The sequence below is a fragment of the Symphodus melops genome (assembly GCF_947650265.1).
Source record: "Symphodus melops genome assembly, chromosome: 18".
Lineage (NCBI taxonomy): Eukaryota > Metazoa > Chordata > Actinopteri > Labriformes > Labridae > Symphodus > Symphodus melops.
The window spans coordinates 11,787,007-11,807,949 of NC_136708.1; the positions used below are offsets into that span (position 1 = coordinate 11,787,007).

The window sequence follows — 20,943 nt, forward strand, 5'->3', positions numbered from 1 at the left end:
CGCTGTGTTTCTTTTATAGCTCCGTACAGCCAGACGTTTCGACAACATTCATTGATCGCTGTAAACATTTTGGTTTGTCTCACAGGTTTCTGCTGTTGTTCTTCTAGCTCATCTTAAACAGTTGTTAAAAACAGAAGACTCATCACAAGACTTTTTTTTTTCTTTCAACATTTTATGAATTAACGCAACTTACAGTCAAGCCAAAGAGTGAACTAGATTAAGTGATACATATTCACATTATGTCCTAAACAGGGTTTACAGCATATCTTGTGTTCTGTAAGCATAAATGTTTACAAAAAAAAAAAAAAATAGGAAATGTAAAATAGAAATCAAAGCTTACAATTTTACAACAACAAGAACAAGGAGCTTAGCGGTGGATGTGAACAAATTAGAAATGAGCAACAAAAAGACCCTCACCAGAACAGGAATGACAGCAAATTCAGTTTTGGCATGTCGTGGTTTAAATAAGGGAGAAGAGAGAGAGAGAGAGAGAGTAAAAGAGAGAAAAATAGAAACATCTCAAAACTGAGCTCAAAATGACACAATGGAAGGGAGGTTTGAATTCACACGGCTGCCGTTAAAAAAGAGACTTTGGTCACTTTGCTTCTTAATCATAACTTACAAATAAAAACAGCAGAGAAAATGAAAATGGCCAAAGAGGGAAAACAACATGAAGGAAGAAAAAAAAACCTGGAGTGTCCTGGAATCAGCTTTATGTAGAAATGAATTGGGGAATAGATTTGATATTTGTAAAAGTCGACAGATGATTGTCTGTTTTCCTTTAACGTTTAGCAGTGGACTACAACTCCAGGACGGCCTCTACATTCATAGGAGGTAGATAACAGGCGACGCTTCAAAGAGTGTGTCTGAACGGGAGTCAAGCTGGGAAACTGTAGTGCATAAATTGTTCAACTTTTAAGGCCAGATAGGAACCTCACACGTAGATCTAAGGCTATTTTAAGACAAAGGTGCGGGGAGGGGGAGGGGAGGGGGGTGAAGCAGATGCAGCCCTTTCACGACATTACCTGAGTCAACAGTCGTGTTTTATACCACAGAGCCTCGCACGAGGCGTCTTCGTCAGATAAATGTTATTTTATTTTGTTGCTCCACAAACATGGGGGAAACAAAAAAAAAAAAGACAGCAAAGAAGTGGCTACATGGGAGAAGGACTCTGATTTGATTTAGACAGAAATTGCATAAATGACACATTTGGATTTGGCCACAGGGTTCGATGAATTGATCCGTTACATCAGACGTACTGGTTGTGGCGTGTGGCACGGCCTGTGGTGACATTCAAACCTCCCCCCCAAACAAAGGGGCAAATTAAAATTTGACTGAACAATGTGAAGTACACTACAGAAAAAAAGTCAATGCAGCATATATCAGGCTTATGAGGTACTTCATGAATATATATAGATATATCAACCTTTTTAGAAAAGCTCTTCAAAGTCATATTATTCCTTATAATTCCTATTGATAGCATAAAATACCTCGTCAGTTATTTCTTTTTTTACTTTCTGCCCCCGTGGGCTTTTTATTTCTTTATTTGAGACTGCTTTGAAAGTGCAAAAAACAAATACTGATCATTCTATGCAGCATCTACACTCAAGGTTGCATGAGGATTCAAAAAAAAAAAAAAAAAAAAAAAGAAAAGAAAAAAAGAGGAAATCATTTTGTCTTTATGTGGCGCAGATGAGTTTTCGTGAAACCTTTTAGTCAAAGGGCTCACGAACCAGATGGTGAAGAGACAGAGAGATCCGACAAAAGGCACACATAAAGACGACTACGAGCACGCCGCGTGTTTTCATTCAAAGTTACGACAGACCGAAGTTATTCGCTACACGACCTCGTATGTACCTCTCGTTGAATTTTACGACGTTCTGATGCATCGTGAAATGTGTTTTGATGTGTATATTCCCTTTTGTAAGTTGTCGTTTTGTACCCTTGACAAAAATGGTGTTGCGTCTGGCATATTCGAAGTGGAGTGGAAAATGAACGGAGTTTAAAAAAAATTAAAAAATTAAATAAAAGATTTTATTGCAGAACTGGGTTAACATGGCAAAGAAATTAGGCATTAAGTCATGTGGAGTGGCTTTATCCAGTATGAAACTCTGATATCTCGACGTTCTGCGGAAACAAAATAAAAAACGTTAAAGAAAACGGTTTTCCTGTCAACTAAAAGTCTGTTTTATTTGGCGCTGTCTGAAACGGATGTAAATAAAAACAGACAGGCGTTAAACTCAACAATTCACAGCCAACAAACCCATGTTACTGCTGTACAAACATCTGTCGAACAAACCTTTCCAACCACCAACATGCATCGAGTTACTCCAACGTTTACTCGAATATGAGTGAACAGCAGTGCCCGTCTGATGGCACCTTTATGGGCATATACAAAAGTTGAGCTTGTTCTGCTTCAGTCTTTAAAAAATAAAAATGAATGACTCACAAGACACGTCCAATTACAAAGATTTGGTCCCCTGCAATGTTACCAACTAAAGCATCCAACCAGTCGTAACTACTTGGTTTTCCATTTATTAAAGTTCAAAAGGAAAGAACAGTGCTCTCTAACACAATATTGGCTTGTACTGGTTTGGTCACAACTATTTTTTTTGATTTTGTTACCATTATTACAAATTAGGGCTTACATTAGCCAGCACCTGACACTGCTCTGAGGTAGTTTTTTTTCTTTTCTTTCTCCAAGTTGGAAAAAATAGAAAGCCAAGTCATGCTGAACACTAGAAATGCTTTGAATATACAAAAATACCCACATGAGGCTTCCATGATTGGATGCACAAAGATTAAGCTGGATGGTCTTGGTTCTGCTTGGTTGGTTTTGGTTGAGTTGGATGATGCTAGGTAACAGTTCTCCACAGATGAAGTCAGATTTAAAGAACCAAATGTAACTCTTAATGTCCACTGAAGGCAGCCAAGTCGTTTGTCTGGCTCATTCTCGCCTCGGTTGAGTCGCTTGATATGAAGAAGTTGGAACATGCTAATGTTTGGCAGGTTAAGTGTTTACAAACACAACCAATCTTAAATGTAGCAGGCTAGCATGCTAATGTATACCACTTTGAGCTCAATACGAAGTACAGCTGAGACTAAAGACAATTTTTAAAAAAATCCCATTTTAGAGGCACGAAATTGCCAAAATCCGAAGGATTCATCGTTATCAAAGAACTATGAATTGTACACAAAATGTTGTGCAAAATTGTGACCAGCTGGTTATTCAGCAGAAAAGGTCATATGGGATCACCAAAGTCTTTGGTATTCTCCGTTTCTGGAAAAATGTTTGAACAAAGTTTCAGGGCAATCGAGGTGAAAGTTGAGCAATATGGTGGACAAAATGATCTTGACCAACTTGGCCACTGGTACAGTCTCGCTGCTAGTGTGGCTAAAAATGACTTAACAGAGGAAGCTCGGCTGCTGGAGGACTGCTTGATGAACCTTCGTTACCTTACTTGGAGACGCTTTTCAAAACGCCTCCAGGCAACTTTAAAACCAAGACAAAGACCAGACAGGACGACCAGCTGTGGTCAGTGGACAAACGCGTCATGGTTCTTTCTCAGGTCTACCATTATCAGACTTAACTAACACCACAGAGACCTCTTGGATACCACACCGGTGTCACATGGCTACGGGTATTTGGCATGATAAAACTGATGTCAAGGACAAAGTGATGCTTCAGAAAGGTTTTTCAACAACAAAAAAAGGGAACAGGTAAATAATGCTTGCTGAGTGCTTTTTTTTTTTTTTTTTATTACAAATGGTAAGTTCTGGGAAAATAAACTGTGCTGTCATACAATCACCAAAAGTAAGGAACAAAAAAACACCCAAACAAACAAACAAAACAAAAAACCTTGGATTGTTTCCTGTCTAATGGCAAGGCACTAACGAGTTAGTGCACTGAACTGTGGGAGGATTTTACATGACGACTCTGAAAGATCAGAGCACAGGAATACTTGACTTAAACCTTACGCAGAAGCCAAACGTCTATTAGCAAAAAACCCACACACTAAAGCAACCATATACACACACACAGTTCTTATGTTACAGCACCTCACACAAGCGTGACGTAAAAAGATGACGAACTCTTTGCACCAGTGTGAAACATTGAGAGGAAGTCATCTCGACTGTTGATTGTGATTCTACTCGCTGTAAATCGGTGAACAGATTCACGATATCAGCGGCGATGTGGGTGTCATCTTAATCCATGAAATATCAAAGGAGGAAACGTAATACTTTCTGCATTTTATTAAAGCCTATAAATAGAAGAAAAACACACCCAAAAGTAAAAAGACGAGGCTATACACAAGAAGCAGAACTGAGTATAAATGTACTGGAGGGATCGCCTATACAATATTACAAACCCACGCAGGCTCTAAGTACATTCATCATTATTATTTGGAGATAGGAAAATAGGATCTACTCTACAAGAGGTTTCTTTATATCAGCAATAGTTTCTTTCTCTACAAGAGACGGATGAGAGGCAGAGAGGAGGAAAGTTATTTTACAGAACGAAAAAAAAAAAAAAAAAAAGCTTTGTATGAGTCGTTGCTTTTTCTGAAAACAGGCTGTACTTTACTCTAAAAGTAGCTCAGGTAAACAGGCTGATCGTGACAACTTGGAGGACATTTATCCCAGCCATGTCAAACTGGAAATTTAAACATGAATACACGACAAACGCAAAATGACGTGATTTATTAATTCTATCCGCTTGTGATATGCCTTTTTCTTCTTCTTTTTTTTTTTGTTTCCAACCCGGCCGTTTCTAGAAGCTGCTCACATCTTCAAAAAGACGCGCGGCGAACGGGCCAACTGAGGAGGACTAAATGACGCGAGACAATATATCCTGTGGTGTCATTACCTGTGCAGGTGTTTTGAGTTCCTAACTAAGCACCTCAGGCACCCTTCAACTGGAAGTAGCTCCACATTCATCCAGGCTGGTGTTTTTTTTTTTAATTATGTTCCATACACATTCTCCACTCAGCTTGTGATCAAGCTGATTTCTGGATATTGATATGTAAAGTCTGGCGCTGTCTCACACCCGACCTTTCGTTCGTCATTATTTACTGTATACTTAATAAATGTATAAATCCCCACACAACGCGTTGGCATCCACGGAGAACATCACGTCTGTAGTTAATGGTCAGTTTGTGTTACATAAAGCACCTTTCTCTCACTCCATTGTACAAAAAGGCAACCCCAACCCCAAGTTTCACTCTTTTGTTTACATTTTTTTTTTTAAAAGAAGGCGGAGGAGTATTCCTCGAAGACGACACGCAGAATGCTGGCCGCAAAGGTAGAATCCTTCTGCTGTGTGTCATCAACGTGTTCGCAGAAGCCACCGTCTAAAAATCCAACTAAAACAAAAGAGGCTGCCCGTCTGCCAACCGCTCAAACAGCTACACGTGTCTGTTCTTGTTTAGTGCAAAAAAAACAACAACAAAATGCTTGAGATTCTTTTTTTCTTTCTCCAGGGACAAAAAGCAATTCCATTCTCGTCTGCTATGTTAAGGTGCTGGTCAGGTCATTTAAAACACATACGAGAAGCCGTAACTACAAGTAAGAAGCCATCTCCTTAAACCATGATGAATTTTAGCATGCTAACATTTAGGACGCTCGTTCACTCACTTTCAGCTTTGCGGCGAGAATCACAGAGCGAACACAAACCCTGCATCCATCGACGTCAAACCAGAGATCAAGAGTCTTCTTTTCTCTTCCACGTGGAATTCAATATGGACTTTATAAATGTTCTTTATAATGTTTTCAACTTAAAGGCGACAGTCAGCACCGCAAAGGGTGCGTTTACAATTCCATCTTATCCAGGACATGCACTCATGAGACCTGGCGGAGGCTTCACATACATTGTTAAAACTGCTCAGGTGTTCAAATCGAAGTCGGTCGTCCCACTGGTGCATAGAATAAAAAACAGGAAAAGAAAAAAAAAAAAAAAGGGAGGGGAAAGCTGAGTGAATACAAACACTCGTCAAGAATTTGGTCGTACAGCTCAACGCTCAAAAACTCCGTACAGGAAAGAAAGAAAACACATTCTCTCTTTTCAGTTTGAATGAAAAACTATGGGGGGGGAAGAAAAATACACAAACTGAGAAAGTGTGCACAGCATCACGCACACCAAGCGTTTCAAACCTCATCTGTCAATGCAAGACTCCAAAAATGCCAATTAGAAAGATAAGCAGGGGTAATTATGCAGAAATGGCCAGCAGTGTGATGTTACCATAACACTTTAACAGGTAACAAGAGGTAGAACACACAGCCATTTCCACACAATTACACCAGTGTCACGCGATATGGCCGAGCCTCCTGCAGCGATCACGTCTGTAGAATTCACACTGACACTCTGCTATCCAAAGTGCATCCAAATTTACATGTTGTGAGACCAGCACCGATAAGAACAATATTGACATCATAACAGTAAATATCAAGTACGCGATTTTTTTTTCTTCTTCTTAGAATGCCCCACAAACACAGTCAGTCAGATCTCTAGTTGCTTTACAGGTAAAAATGAAAAGGATGACACACACACAGGTCGTCAGAGGGAGAGAAAAGATCTTCGACATGATGAAGCATCTCTGTTTTTTTTTTCCTCTCGTACGAACGTAACATGTAAAAAGCCTCGTTGACTAGTCCAGTGAGGATTTTAAGGTGGTTTACAGTGAAAACTTCTAGCACCTAGAATCAAGATGTTCCTTTTTTTTTTGTTTGTTTGTTTGTTTGTTTTTGTGCTTACGTCGTGTCTTTGTGAATATTAAATCATGTAAAAGTTTGTAATCTTGTTTGGCTAAGAAATATCACGTGTTACAAAGGACACACCCCCCTTTTTTTTCAGGCTATAAAATCAACACTGTTACAAATGACCACATAAATACTTCACCCCTTTAAAAAAAATAATAATAAAAAAAAAAAATTAAAAGGAATGAAGATGCTGAAAAGCACTAAGAAACGCTACTAAATGCAACATGCTTAAAAAGAGGGCGGGGAAATAAAATAACCAATAAGGAAAGAGAATAAAAGCCCTCATTGTCTACCTCTAGAAATGACCCAAATTCATGTGAGAGAGTCCCACTGATAAATCTCTTCGCTAAAAATGATGCATAGTTAGAAATTGTAGACTACTTGCCTCCAATCAAGACTATGATGTGTTAACTTAGTATTCAAAGTGAAGTGGGCTGTTAGGAACGATTAGTAAGACTGAAACAGTCTTAGAAGGCAAGAGAGTATTTACATTAAAAATCTGTATACAAATAGAGTTAATTTAGACTACATGTGGGCCGGTCATTTAAAAAAAAAAAAAAAAAAAAAAATCTCTTATTTGCATCAGCCTCCACTGAAAGCTTATTCAAAATAGACCTCATCACCAACATGACCCTATAGTAGAAAGACTCACGAAAAGTCATTTGCATAAAACCCAAGCATTTGTGCGACGACTGCTCCCACTTCATGGAGTGAAAGACCTCTTTTTTTTTTTCTTCTTCTTTTTTTAAGGGACTCTGATCATGCTAACCTGCTGCAGCTTTCACTCCACTGTACCGAGCGCCTGGATATCAAGCGCCACACACAAACATTGCGCTCTGACGCAAAACACGGCAGAAAACATTTATCCTGCGGCTATTTACAATAAAACATGAAAGAAAGGGGTTAACGTGAAGAAAGGAGGAAATCAAACGCACGTCACGAAAAAATTTAAAAAAAGACTAAAAGAGGAGTCAGCTACATGCATATTCGTAACAAAAAAAACAAAACAAAAACGTTTGATATTAAATTAGACTATGAAAACAAAAGGGGGAGAAAAAGGGATTTCATCAAGTCCCCCTCTGTGTTGATTTCTGTCATGTGTATTATTATCAACACGGCTCAGAGTACATGAGAAAGATGTCCTTGCTGGGAACCGGTCCCGGTACACTTTCTCTCGGCTTAGGAATGGGCTTACTGGCGAAGCGCTTTCAGATCAGAGAGTTGAGGAGAGGCAGAGAAGGGCGCCGTGTTTGAACCTGAACACTCAAAGCCTCTGGAATAAACGAAGGGTCGGTTCAAGGGCTGTTAACAAATTCGGAAGAATTCTTGTTCTACAAGTTATCACCACATTTGGCAGATTATGGTACTTAATCAGAGGGGAAATACTGAAAACCCAGTCATGCGTGTGCCCTAACATTTCATCGTTTTCACATAGAAATGACAACAAAAAGGTGGTCTCAAATGGCACTTTTCATCACACAGTGCCATATGTGAAAGAACCCCACAACCCTCAACATGTTAAGTACTTAAGTCCTGATTGAAGTACCCATTCTGGTCAGTGCACTTTGCTTTGATTGGCTGATAATATTTGTCAGGAGGAAATCTATAGGCATAAAAACAGCTAACGATCCCCCCGCCCCTTCTTCTGTTTGTGACAATATTTGTTCTTTCTCCCTTCAAACAACGGAGACAAGAGAAGGAGGGTGAACTTCTGAGTAATAAAAATCACCCTGGCGTACAATGACACTGCCCACTAGTTGAGAAAGTATTACTTCTGTTAGTGTACATACTTTTGCTTCAATACTTTTGCAACATATTTCCTAACAACAAATAATAAAAAAATACTCACTAATGCACAACTTTTCAATGATCCGTCTTCTTGCTCAAAGCCCAGAAAGAGGGATTACTTTGCATCTTACAGTCTAACAGCTGGCTTTGTTTGGGTGAGTTGAGGGAAGGGGGCGGGGGGCACATGGTCAACTGACAGGTCTTTCTACAGCTGACGGTGAGACAGCGAGGGGTTGGTGTGTTACATCAGTGGGGTCTCACCCACGCCGACCTCGGGTTGTGCGGTCTCAGGCAAAGTACATGGTGCGCAGGGTGTCCTGATGGATCTGGACGGCCTTCGCCAGAGCCTGTTGGTCACGTCCGTTGCTCTGGCCTGATGTGTGGCTGCCCTCGGCACTGCAACACAAACATTCAAAACGTTTGGGGAACCGCGTGAGTCTTTCATGACGTTTGATCATACCATTAAAAAAAAAAAAAAAAAAAAAAAAAAAAAAGTTTAAAAAGGCTTTGAGTCCTGACCTGTCATGTTCTTTGTCCACCAAGTGATAGCGAGCCCTGAAAGCTACCAAATGGGCGTAGTAAGCTGGTGCTGGGATGGAGACTGACCGGGTGCAGCGCACATATGTGTGGCAGAGCTGGTATGTGAGGACCTGCAGTTCATCTGACGTGAAGTGGTTGTCGTCCCAGAGCACGTGGTAATGAGACGGCCGGCTGGTACCCTGCAAGAAGTGAGAATAGATTTTCAGAATTGGGGGGGGGGGGGGGGGGGGGGGGGGTGACATCCTGCAGAGTCTGCCTTCTGATGATAGCCAGATTTTTTTTCTTCTTTTTTTGTGCATGGTCAATATTTGCATTCTTCTTGGTGGCTACTTGCTACGCGTCTTCTTCATCCAGTTCTTACCTGAATTCCAGCGTGACTGCAAAGGTAGAAGTCAAATTCAGATGGATGAGTGATTTTGGTGTCCACTGTGGTGCCTGCAGGAATGTTGCCACTCTTCCCAACCTTCAAAACACAAACACACGAGTGAGTTAGGCTGGATTCTAATCCTTTTACAGACATGGGGAAAAAACATAACCAAGCAGGTGTTTGAATTATATACTTGATCTAGTGTTATTAAAGGTCTGTAAGTGAATCTAACTGTGAGAGTAAGCTCTTAGAGTTTGGTGCCATGTTTACTTTCGGTAACCCTGACTAGATGTCAAACTAGAGTAACCGTCCGACCAGCACAACTTTTCATGGGAAAGGCTAACATTCAGCTCTCTCTCTTTTTAACGAACTTTATGTGACAGACATCGTCCTCACCCTCTCGTTTCTGTCCATGCAGAACAGTCTGGTGTGGTGTCTCTTCTGCACCACCACGAAGGTGATACCAGGCTGGTAGTCCTTCTCCAGTTTGATGCACGCCTCACGGATCGCCAGCAGCTCATGCTGAAGGACCTGCATGGAGCCAAGTCAGAGGACATGAAGGATTACCAGATGAACATTTGCACAGAGTTAGAGGTAATTATGATGACAGGACTGTTCTTAGGTGTTAACATCTACACATTCAAAAAAGGAATAATGTAGACACTAAGATCTACTGCACACAATATTCATTGTTATTGTCCTGCATTCTGATAATTGTCTGAATCATCACTACCATGAGTTTCACCTGGTTGAATTGGCCTTCAGAGATGCCATCACGGTAGTAGATGATTCTGGTTGGCTTGAAGCGGGTCGATTTGTAGAACTGGATGAGCAGCTCCCTGACCATGGTGGCCAGGTCCTGGATGATGTCCTGGCGGTGCTGCTGCACCCGCACGGTGGCGCAGTATCTGCTGGGATGAGCATCCATACTACCCACGACCTGAACGGGGAAATACCAACGAGAGGGAGGAGCCAGGAATTAGCCATACGATGATGAACGTTCTGGCCACAACGCTAACACGACGAGTTAAAAGAGGCTTCAGAACTGCATTGATGGACCGTGATTCTCGGGCTTAAGATAGCAACCCTGGGTGTTTTTTTTTTAGATGTGAATGGTGTGATGCAACTCACAGCAGCGATTGAAGGCTTTTTGCCATCTCCTGCAGGAGGGTGAGTCACATCTGCACCTAGGAAGATCACCGGCTGCTGGAACACCAACGGCCTGGAATGAAAAGGTAAAGAGTAGACGCAGTTAAAAACAAACAAAAAAAGCAAAGAAGAGTAAAACTGACATTTTTTTTTGTTCGGTGTTGAAATCGATTAAATTCTTTCTGAGTGAGTCTTTGCTCACCTGCCCTGCGGGAGGAGGATGTTGTTGACACCACCTAGCTTGACGTTGATCTTCAGACAGAGGTTGGAGAGGGTCTGAGGAGTTGTTTTCTGAACGTTCTTCACCTGCACACACTGCGTGGCCATGCCAAGTACGGTGTCCCCGACACGTTTCACCTCAGCTGCAACACACACACACACACACACACACACACACACGAGGACAACAAGTTGAGGGATTAATTAAACACCAGCAGGTAAAAACAGATGGCCATCTGGGACAGGATGCGTAGTCTGATTAACCTCTGTGGCGTCTTTATCTGTAAAGCTCTCAATCCTTTTACGTGGTAATCAATACATGAGATGTGATTCCTGAGGTTTCAATGAGAAACTGTAACTTCATCTGTTCCAAACTCCTTTTTTTTTTTTTTTTTCTCCTTAAAGCTTCAATTGAAGCAGTAAAAGTTACTCAGCAGGACTGTTCATTAAAATCAGAGCGACTTCATGGGACTCAAATATGATTAAATCCTTGCTGATTTGAAAAAAAATAAAAAAAATTGGTTGAATATTTTAACTGTCCAATCGTCACTGCATGCTGTCAAAGCAATAGTTGTCATAAGGTCGGCTTGCTGCTTATGAAATCAGTCATTTTCTCATTTTGCGTGAACTCCAGACCGCACGAGTCGATCCCTCACCGTAGACCGGCGTCTTTCCGGGTAGAATGACGACCACCAGCTGCAGGCCCTGGTAAGTGTATTTAAGGTGCCTGAACATGGGCTCCACGCTGTCCGCTCCCTGGGCGTATTTACAGAAGCAAGGCTGACCCTGGATGGGCATCCCTGCATCCCTCGAGATCTTCCTCAGCTGATCTGTGAATGCTCTGAGAGACATGGTTCAGTTAGGTTTAGGTTTGTAAGAGACAGCCGTAACAAACATCAAAGCGGAATGGAGAACATGTCTTGTTGTACATGTTTGAAAATTGTGCAGATATTTATAAAAAAAAAAAAACTATGGCATCAACGATATAACACTCGTATAAACATTGAAACATAACCTAGATCAGAGCACAAATGCAATGTAAAAAACCTAGCCAAGCATTTCAGATGAGAATGGCACAGCTGAATATATTCAACTCACACTCTGCTGCCTCTGTAGAGCTACAAGACTGCAGACCTGAAGGAGCAAAAGAGTCTAGAACCAGGGCTGCGAGTACAGCTGTGTGCCGTGTCAATGTTTCCTTGCGTTTGAGGACTTTTATTTTGAAGGTGCATTGCGGGCGCTTTCTAGACTCTTGTCGTTACATCGCCAGCCCCTGATTTTGTCTTACCGACCATCAGAAGGACGACGACATAGACACAGGTTTGCATTACGGAGGAAGATTTCACGTACTTGAGCAGGAGTTCAGTGCACTGTCTCTGCGGCGCGAAGCAGGCGATGGCCCACACCTTGATCTCAATGCCAGTGTGGAACTGCTTGTTCCTCATGTCCCAGACTCCTTGGATCGGTGTGGCTATTGCTTTGTTCTGAAACAAACAATGAACACAAGGCTGGTTCAGCAGTGCTAGTTTGTTTGCGGGACGTCCCGTTGATCCTATGATGCCGGTGAAATGAGTGCAGTGGTCGCTCCAGGCACATCCACGCCATGTGATCGTCTTACCCTGCCTCCGTACAGAATGGAAGGTGCTTGTAGGACTCGGCCGTTTACTTCTGTCATCTCATCCCTCACCATCACTCCGAATTCACGTACGTAAGGGTCAGTGTTGAAGTTGGCACTCCTCATCTGACAAAAAAGAAAAGAAAGAGACAAAACTGTTTTGTTAGCTGTGAGTATTTCCTCCCATCATTTCAACCCGACCCCTGCAAACATGGCGATGATGAAATGTCCTTCAAATGTTGCAATTCTTCATTGAGCTGACAAAGACACGTTCTACTTGGGGGGGGGGGGTTCTCCTTTCTACTCTAATCAGCCGTACTCCAAAAAAGTGTGGCATTCATGAACACAGCTACGCAGCGTAACAGTGGAATGACCTCTGATGAGACCAGCACTACCAATAAGAGATGTCTCGCTCGAACTTCGCAGTGATCAGGAAAGCTGTTCAGCTTTTGTGTGACTTCTCAAATATTACCGTAACCAGGGTTTGAATCAGTGTGACGTCACGCTGTGGAGGACGATCTGACGCCGTGACGCACCAGGACGGCAGGCTGTTTATGGTTTTTCTGTTTCAGAACCGACCTCTTAGATTCATACAGTCAACACTTGTCCTAAGTTTTCTGCATGTATGAATCAACATTTTTTTTACCCCAGCTCCTTCTTGACTTTCTCCTACCAGCCTCTGAGTAAAACTGGGGGTGAGTAAATGTGTGAATGAAGCAGAAACACTCGATGAGCAGATCGATGAAGTCATTCACGCTGGGCTCTGTTTGGCTTCTGTATACTCTGACTGCTCACCTCACATAACATTTTGTTTACTATATTAAGGTCCCGAATGTCCTGATCTTTTTTTCTAGGACATGTCAGGAGTGCACGTGTGAAAACGCCGTCAGTGACTCACCAGTTTACTGATCTCATCCTGGCGGTCTGGTGCCGATCGAGCTGTGGCACGAATCATAGTCGAGGTCTGATTGTCGGTCAGCTTTTTGATGCAGCGCTGCCCTGCCACTATGTTACACACCTGGGGAACAAGACAACAGTTTCAGAGAAAACACTCAGAAAAAGTCGAAGAAGAAATAGCAAAAAAAAGCAGAATGTGCAGGATCTGTCGGTGACGCTTACCTCAAGAGGTAGGTAGGTGTGTTTCTGCTCCTGTCCCACCTGTAGACACGGGAGGTGGGGGTATCTCAGGATGAGCTTGTATTTGTCTTTGAAATACTGTGCTACTGTGCATTCAATGGTTTGGCCGTTTTCCTGCTGCAGAGGGAACCTGAGGGAAGAAGAGAGGAACCACATTTCTCCAAGAACTAAAAACAAGCTGATGAAAGCTGCACACAGAGACAGAGAGAACCGACGGAAACCCCCCCCCCAAAAAAACCCCACAAAAATTCATAAGGTGACCACAGAAGTGATGAAGTGCGCAGGCTTACGTTTGGTGGCTGGCCGGCCTTCTGGTCACGTTGCAAACTCTGTACTTCCTCTTCATCTGCCCGCAGTGAGTGATCTCCACCTTCAGGCCTAGGTATAGGAATCATGTAAAAAGATAAACAAATTTTTTTTAAATACCATAAACATGAAAACGAAGAGACATCTGAAGGACTTCAGATATAGTTCATAAAGTCTGTACATGTGGCAGGAAAGGACAAACTGAACACATTTACAGACGGCACTTCTTGAACCATTTGATACAAAGTCTGAACTGTAAATCTGAGTTTTCACCTTCATGAATAGACGTTATCGTGAGATTACACAATAAAGAATCTTGACGGAAGCAATGAAACAGTGGCGACGAATGCCGATTGAGTTGCACTTGAACGCACCGCAAAGACTAGAGCCGACAGCCAACCACCACGTACGTTCTGCGCATGCGTGAGAGGAAGTAACTCTCCATGCCAGCAGGTGGCGGTAGTCCGACACAAGAAGATCATTTTCCCACCACTCGTAATAAAAGTACTTCAAATCCAAAACATGGTGTGATAACAGCCAATCAGAGAGATTCCTCTCACAGATGGCGTAAGCGCATATTCAACATCTTAAATTGGCCTGGGGGAAAAAAAAAACAGGAGGCCAACGGTTTGCTACGGAGCCAGACACAAAAAAAAACCCCAGAGGGAGACGATCGCTCACCGTAGGTCCAACTAGGACCGACGATCTCCTTGATGTGTCCGAGCCTTTACAGAGATTCGAGCAAAAACAAATCTTTTGACTGGACGTCTAAAATGAAATGCAGAGGAGCTCCCTACATTACCATCGTCATATTAAAACGTGAGCAGCTCCAGGTCAGAACACCTTCAGTGTGCTTAAAGAGGGTAATTGATAGGGCATGTTATGGTCGTGCGTTTCACTTTGAGTCCGGGTCATTAAAGTCGCTCAGCGAAGGCGACAAACACGACACGTCTGGGAGTGTGCACTCTGATGTTAGACATGGAAGGGGAAGTCTAAACTCAACGTCGCGTAGCAGACCAGATAAATGTTCTCATTCTCACATCCAGACGCCGCACAAACACAATTCTATACTTGAGTTTCAAGATTCACAGAACTGATTGACAGTAAAAACACGAAACGTGAAGCTGTCGGGAACACCCATCCTCCGACAGACGGACACAGAAAAAAAAAGTATGAATATAAAAGAAACCCCTCGCGGCGACAGATATTTGATCTCTCATCTGATTGGCGAGCAACTACAACAGCTTCTGCTGAGAAGTTCACTCACCTTTAATTTCTTTTGTAAACTTTACTCGTTGAGAGTCGGTTAAGGGCTTCTGTTGTTCCTCGATGCTTTTGAAATCCAAGACCTCACACATAAACTCGATTACAGGCTGGGCTTTGTAGAACGCAGTGGCTGAAACTGTGAATAAAAGCGGCACACATGGGGTCAGAGTCACCGTTACCGAGAGAACAAAACTTCACATGGTGTGGACAAAAATCGAACATCTAAAGTAAGGAGAAACTTTATTGGGAGTACCATCGATGTTGAGCATCATCTTCCAAAGGGAAGGCCTGACAGACTGGTGGAAGCCAAACCACACCTCTCGACCACCACCCAGGGGGTTCGAACATCCTTCTGAGGGAGTGAAGAAAGACCGGCCCACTGGAGTGTACCTGAAACAGAGGATGAGTACACAAACAGGGACCAAAGTATCTTAATGACTGGTTAAAAAAAAGGGAAAACATTTTTGACTCTCTGTGAATGAAGATGCTGTTGGTGACACATTTGAAGTAAACGTTTTACAGGAACAAAGAAAAATGACTTTTTTTTTTTCCACCAAGCGGTCCGGTCCGGTATGAGTACGGCTTGGTTCGGTAAAGCCTGATCCCCTTTGCGTTTCCACAACCAACCGTGCCATATTTGTTAGGCGGCGTGTAAGCTGGACGCTGATAGCCACGTCAGCTACCTAATAGTGTGACATCACAGCAGCTAATCGCTAACAGCTACCCCACTAATTAATTCAACAACTAAGAAAAACGCGACAAACAAAACCAACGGTTGAAGATATCCAGCAGCTCATCGACTCCGTCACTGACATGTGACTCTTTATTACAAAACTCAAATCAAGCTTTGTTCCAGAGAAGGCTGTGTGCCGCGAAAAGAAACGCAGACAAATAAACAATCGTGTGTTTAAACACGGCAGGGTTACGTTTGGCACTGCCACACGGGAAGTGACGATTCTTTCGACCAATCAACGATGTTTAGCTCCACCTTTTAGGGTGGGATCGATATTCTTGGCACCTCAACAGAAGGGTCCCAAAAAAGTAGGACAGTATGGATTGGTTATTTGGGAATCTTTCTGTAAACCACAAAATATAACTGAACCGCTCGGTGGAAACGAGGCTTATGTGGAGATAACAGAGTGAAGTCAAGCCTCGTGGGTCAACTGGATTTTATAGACAAGTTCAAACAAGATTGTCACATTTCTATTTGCCAGAAACTCATTTAAAAGCAACTATCGTGAATCTCACTTATAACAACAACAAACCCACCTCATAGAAGGTAAATGTCTCATGACCACGTCCAGGGCTTGGACAGTCTCAAAGGGGACGCTTGGTAGCCGTCCTGCCAGAGCCTCGTGCAGAGCCTGCAAGCTGACGCAAGACACCCACTTGATGGAGACTTTGAAGCTGCGGTCTTTGCCTTCACCAGGAATGGTCACCTCAAGTTCCACCTGGGTGACAGATGGGCGAAGAGGACATGAAGACAGCGGCATTGCAGTGAAATTTTTACTTTTCCAAATCGATGATTAGAAGATTTCTCAAAAAAAAAAAAAAGTGTCTATTTACTCTGTTGCAGATTGTTTTGAAAATGACATACCTTGTCTCGGCCAATTGGTAAAGGCATGGCGGTGTAGAGATTTTTCCTCCCGTCATACACTGGCTTTCGATCACCAAAGATCTGTGTTTTAAAGTGCTGGACCATGTGCTCCACAATTTCGCTGAAGAAAAGAACAACAGATGAATAAACACAGAGCCTATGCCAGGTACACGTCCGCGTAGAGGGGGCTGCTGGTACTCACCGGTTGACCCTCCTGGGGCATTTCTCGGGCTTGATGTCGATGTCATAATGGTAGACCTCCAGTTTGGGGATTTCCATCTCGAAAAAGTTGGCCTGGAGCTTGATTGTCCTGCCCATGGTGCCAAAGTCTGGCCGTGATGGAGGCTTGAACACATATTCTGGCACTGGGGACGATGGGGGGTCTGAAACAAGAAATGAGGCAAAATGAGTAAGAAAAAAAAAAAGGAGCTTGAATTAAACAGACATTGGAAATGTTCCCACAGTCTTTAGGACCTGAGAGTATCTGGACACAAGTCATTTACAATTCACAAGTTTATTAGATCCTTTACAGTCTAGTCGTTTTTTCCCTTCTCTCCTCTGAACAACTCGTTTTCTCCCCTGGAGAAGATGCATTAAGCATTGATCCACAAAGACACCATGTATCTGCAGCTTCAGATATTAGAGCGCAGAGCTTCAGCGCAAACTCCCCATGCCCATCTTATCTTACTGCTCCAGCTCTGCTTATTCAAACAGAACGACACCCATAAAACCTAGTACTGAATATATTGAACAACCTTGGGTGTTTACAAAGCCGGTGTCATTAACAGTACAAAATGAGGTGCGTTCAGAGGGCTGTCTAAAATGACACTGTCTTCGTTATATATAGTGCTAAATGGCCTGTGCACTAATTCATTATACAGCCATGAGTGTAAATTGTATTTCTGAGGACTTAACACTGTGATGGGCAAAGTCTTTTTTTTGCCTTTAACGCTGGAAACATGTGGCAGGCGGTTTAAGGTTTTTAAAGCCCAAATATGGAATAGAAACTTACCAGAGCTCGCTGACCCGGAGGAACGGGGTCCCTCAGCCATCTCAGAGGCTACAGAGGGGCAACAAAAGACATTTTAAGAAGTCTATAATACTATCTCATACACACTGAGGGTACATTTCTAATAGCAGTGAAGATGTACGTTTCTGTTTGGTGACAATAGGCACACAGGTTAGAAAAAGCAACAACAACGCATTTAGTTTGACTGATTTTTAATTTTACTTCTCAACAGCTAACACTCACAAGTATGTGTTTCTCTCTTATCGCTTCTAAAGCACAAGAGCCCTTATCAATGTGCACACAGAGGGAGTCTGGCAGGCTGGCAATCTCAAGTCTGCTGAAGCCACCCTTACTTAAGGAAATAACCTTAAGTCACAAACTAAGACAATTTGAAATTCAGTCCTACTAGGAGAAGAGATGCCTGCTGCAACATAGCGACCACACTTTGAAACTGAACCTACACAAATAAGTACGCAAGAAAGGAGGCCAACATCGTGCAGACTTTACTTGGATAAATTACATTTACATTAATTGCATTCACTGTCACATAAGGAGTCTGTCTGCAAAATGAAAACCAACTGTTACACGGTGTCAAACTTCACGAGCATCCTCCTCGTTCACCTCTGTATGTTTAAAAAAAAGGCTGAAATGTGATTACAGATAAATATCACGGCGTCCTTAACTTTACTTGTCCGGAAAAAGTGGTAACACATGTTTAATCACTGAGTGAAGTTGGATACTGCCCCCATGATGACTAAGATTGGTGATCAGTTTGATAGCATGGTCGGCCGCTTCAACTTTCTACTCGGTGTTCAACTAGCACATCCTCAAAACAATCATCTCTTCCCCCTCGAATGAGTGAGAATACAAACACCAACACAACCCTGTGAGATCGTAGTAGGTATCTATATCACGAGTTACCGAGAAGCTAACTCGGCTAGCTACATGCAGCTCCTTGTTGTTGCACGCTAGTAAAGCCTCCACTTAGACCGGGACGAGATGTTCCTGATCCTATTATTTTCACGCGTTTAATAATCAGGAAAAACCGAAACAACAATTGAGACTGTTTTCTCAGCAATGGCTCGATGCAATGAAGCACAAAAACACTGTGACTAGTGTTAAGGTGTAGTAGCTGTGTCGTTTCTCCGATGCTAATGTTAGCTTCACTTACCTCCAGCAGAGGAATACATTTTGTCGACTTTTTTTTAAGCGTGTGTCGTGGACGTACGAACACCCCACTTTATTCAGGAGAAATCCCACCGAGACTCATACGTGGTCGAAAAGTATGTAATATGAACAAGCGCAATGGAGAAAGCCCAGTTCAGAAATAAAGATATTTAGTTAGCCAAGTGGTAAATATGTGGAGCGTCTCATCCTCCTCGGCACGGCCCCATCCCCCCAACACACAAAACAGGAGCCGAGAGAAAAGAACCACGCAGGCCAAGAGGATTCCCTCCACTCCACTTCCGTCTTTAGTTGCGCCCCATCAAGCAGCCTGAACCATTACGTTACTTACATGTTTAGTTGTATTTTAATTTCAACATGGCACAAGCGCAAACAAGGTTTTCAAATGTGTTTGCACTTTAAAAAAGATATACTTATTATAATAAGGTAACCTGTCAGATTTGTAACAGAGAAACAAAACATAATAAACGTCGCTAGTATGCGCGTTCATGTATCAGATATTTTCAATTTATATATAGTCTTTCACAAACAATAAAATGCGGGTCCATATCTTATATCTATAGTCTATGGCCCAATCCTTAGAAGCTCTAAACCAGTGCATTTGGTGTAAAGGCCATAAATGTTAGACTATAAATTATTGTTGATGGGGGAACAATCTTGCTGGTCGCACTTTCCCGTGACGTCAGACGCACGTCTGCGCGCTGACCCGAATTCAAATCTAATAATCGCAGGAAAGGTTTATTCCCCGATATAACATAATAAAGCACGAGTGGTATGCCTTACCAATATGCCCTGCATTTGTATATACTATTAAACAAACCGAAGAAATAAAAACGTTTTAAATGGAAAGACCTGAATATGTACACTTTAATATTTACACAGGTCAAACAAAACAAGAAGAAATTCGTTGCGCGGGTTTAGGAAGTACTTCCGGGGCGTACTCAGGTAAGAAAGAACAATGTGCAACACTCAGGTACATTTTGTCTTCTTTAGTTTATGTACATTGTTTAATAATGTTAAGCGAAAGAGAAGTAGGTTTATCTGAGTAACTTGTTGATTAAAGAAAGAATGAATAATTCTTTGAGTTTTATTAAGGTCCAGTTTGGAAGAAAAGCGCTTTAAAGTTAAAGATACGACCATATAGACACCGCCTACATGTTTCTGAGGTGGGTAATGAAAATCACATTGATTTTTCACAAGTATAATGAACCAGTAAAATAAGTAGAAAAGGACAACAGCCTTCTGCCTTGACAGAAAAACTGACAAGGTATTATGTATGAATAAGTTATCGTTCGACTTTTCTTCCTCTTCCTTTTCTCCTTTTTTTTTTTTTTTTACATCACTTTATGTTTTGTTGTTTGGTAAGCGTTATATGCACTGTGAAAAGTAAAAACGGTGATAAAGTATTAAAGTACCCTTACACCTGCTTTGGATTGTTTAAAAAAGTCATTGAAGTCTGTGTTTTAATCCTCTGTTTGGATAACTTTAGGCTGCCCACATGTTCACTGAGGTGGATGATAACATCAGTAACACCCAACTTTATCTGTCCATTTGGTTTTCTCTGGGAGTCTTCCACTCTTTTTGTTTGTTGTGCAGCTCCTCGGTTTGGCCACTAGTCGTCGTTGTCCACCACTTAATGAGTAGACTACCGGGGCTGAGATTTGATTATGCTCCATATAAGGTTTGAAGATAACATGAATATTGTATCATCACATTAGCTAAAGCGGTATTTTTTTCATTATAATAAAAAAAAATCTGAAAACTGCTGGTATGTGTATGAAACACAGACTTAAACAGTGATTTCAGGTTAATGTCAGAGAACATGAAATGGGATATACTGGTTTAATTTGATGTCACGTTAACTGGACATTAAACACGGATGAAAGACCATAGGCCTAAATTCAGAAATGAATTAAATATATTATTTAATTAGGTTTAGTTTGCTATAAATTGAATAAATAAATAATAGAACCGAAGATTTTAAATAATCCTAATTTAAATTAGTGTTA

General features: G+C 41.9%; 1 protein-coding gene across 2 annotated transcripts; it reads right to left on the bottom strand.

Moving 5' to 3' along the window:
- Positions 1-5,460: 5,460 nt before the first annotated feature.
- On the bottom strand, positions 5,461-19,253 carry ago2 (argonaute RISC catalytic component 2). 2 transcript variants are annotated; one of them, XM_079367432.1, is made up of 20 exons: positions 18,921-19,253; positions 17,753-17,800; positions 16,943-17,123; positions 16,741-16,861; positions 16,413-16,594; positions 15,397-15,533; positions 15,145-15,279; positions 13,862-13,949; positions 13,554-13,701; positions 13,333-13,452; positions 12,438-12,560; positions 12,170-12,303; positions 11,476-11,660; positions 10,803-10,962; positions 10,583-10,673; positions 10,185-10,391; positions 9,848-9,982; positions 9,446-9,547; positions 9,064-9,263; positions 5,461-8,940 (listed from the first exon to the last, which is right to left on the bottom strand). In XM_079367432.1, the coding sequence occupies exons 1-20, from the start codon at positions 18,937-18,939 to the stop codon at positions 8,832-8,834; spliced, it is 2,625 nt and encodes an 874-aa protein (XP_079223558.1). In that variant the 5' UTR covers positions 18,940-19,253; the 3' UTR covers positions 5,461-8,831. The 2 variants fall into 2 exon arrangements, with proteins under 2 accessions (XP_079223558.1, XP_079223559.1); XM_079367433.1 differs by having other exon boundaries at positions 10,197-10,391; positions 18,921-19,252.
- Between the last annotated feature and the right edge of the window lie 1,690 nt (positions 19,254-20,943).

Bases quoted from the DNA above. Each gene is read 5' to 3' on its own strand.
- ago2 (XM_079367432.1), bottom strand. The intron at 13,950-15,144 runs GTGAGTGAACTT...TCCTATACCTAG, and splicing joins GTTTACAAAAGAAATTAAAG to GCCTGAAGGTGGAGATCACT. The intron at 10,963-11,475 runs GTGAGGGATCGA...TGTGTGTTGCAG, and splicing joins CGGAAAGACGCCGGTCTACG to CTGAGGTGAAACGTGTCGGG.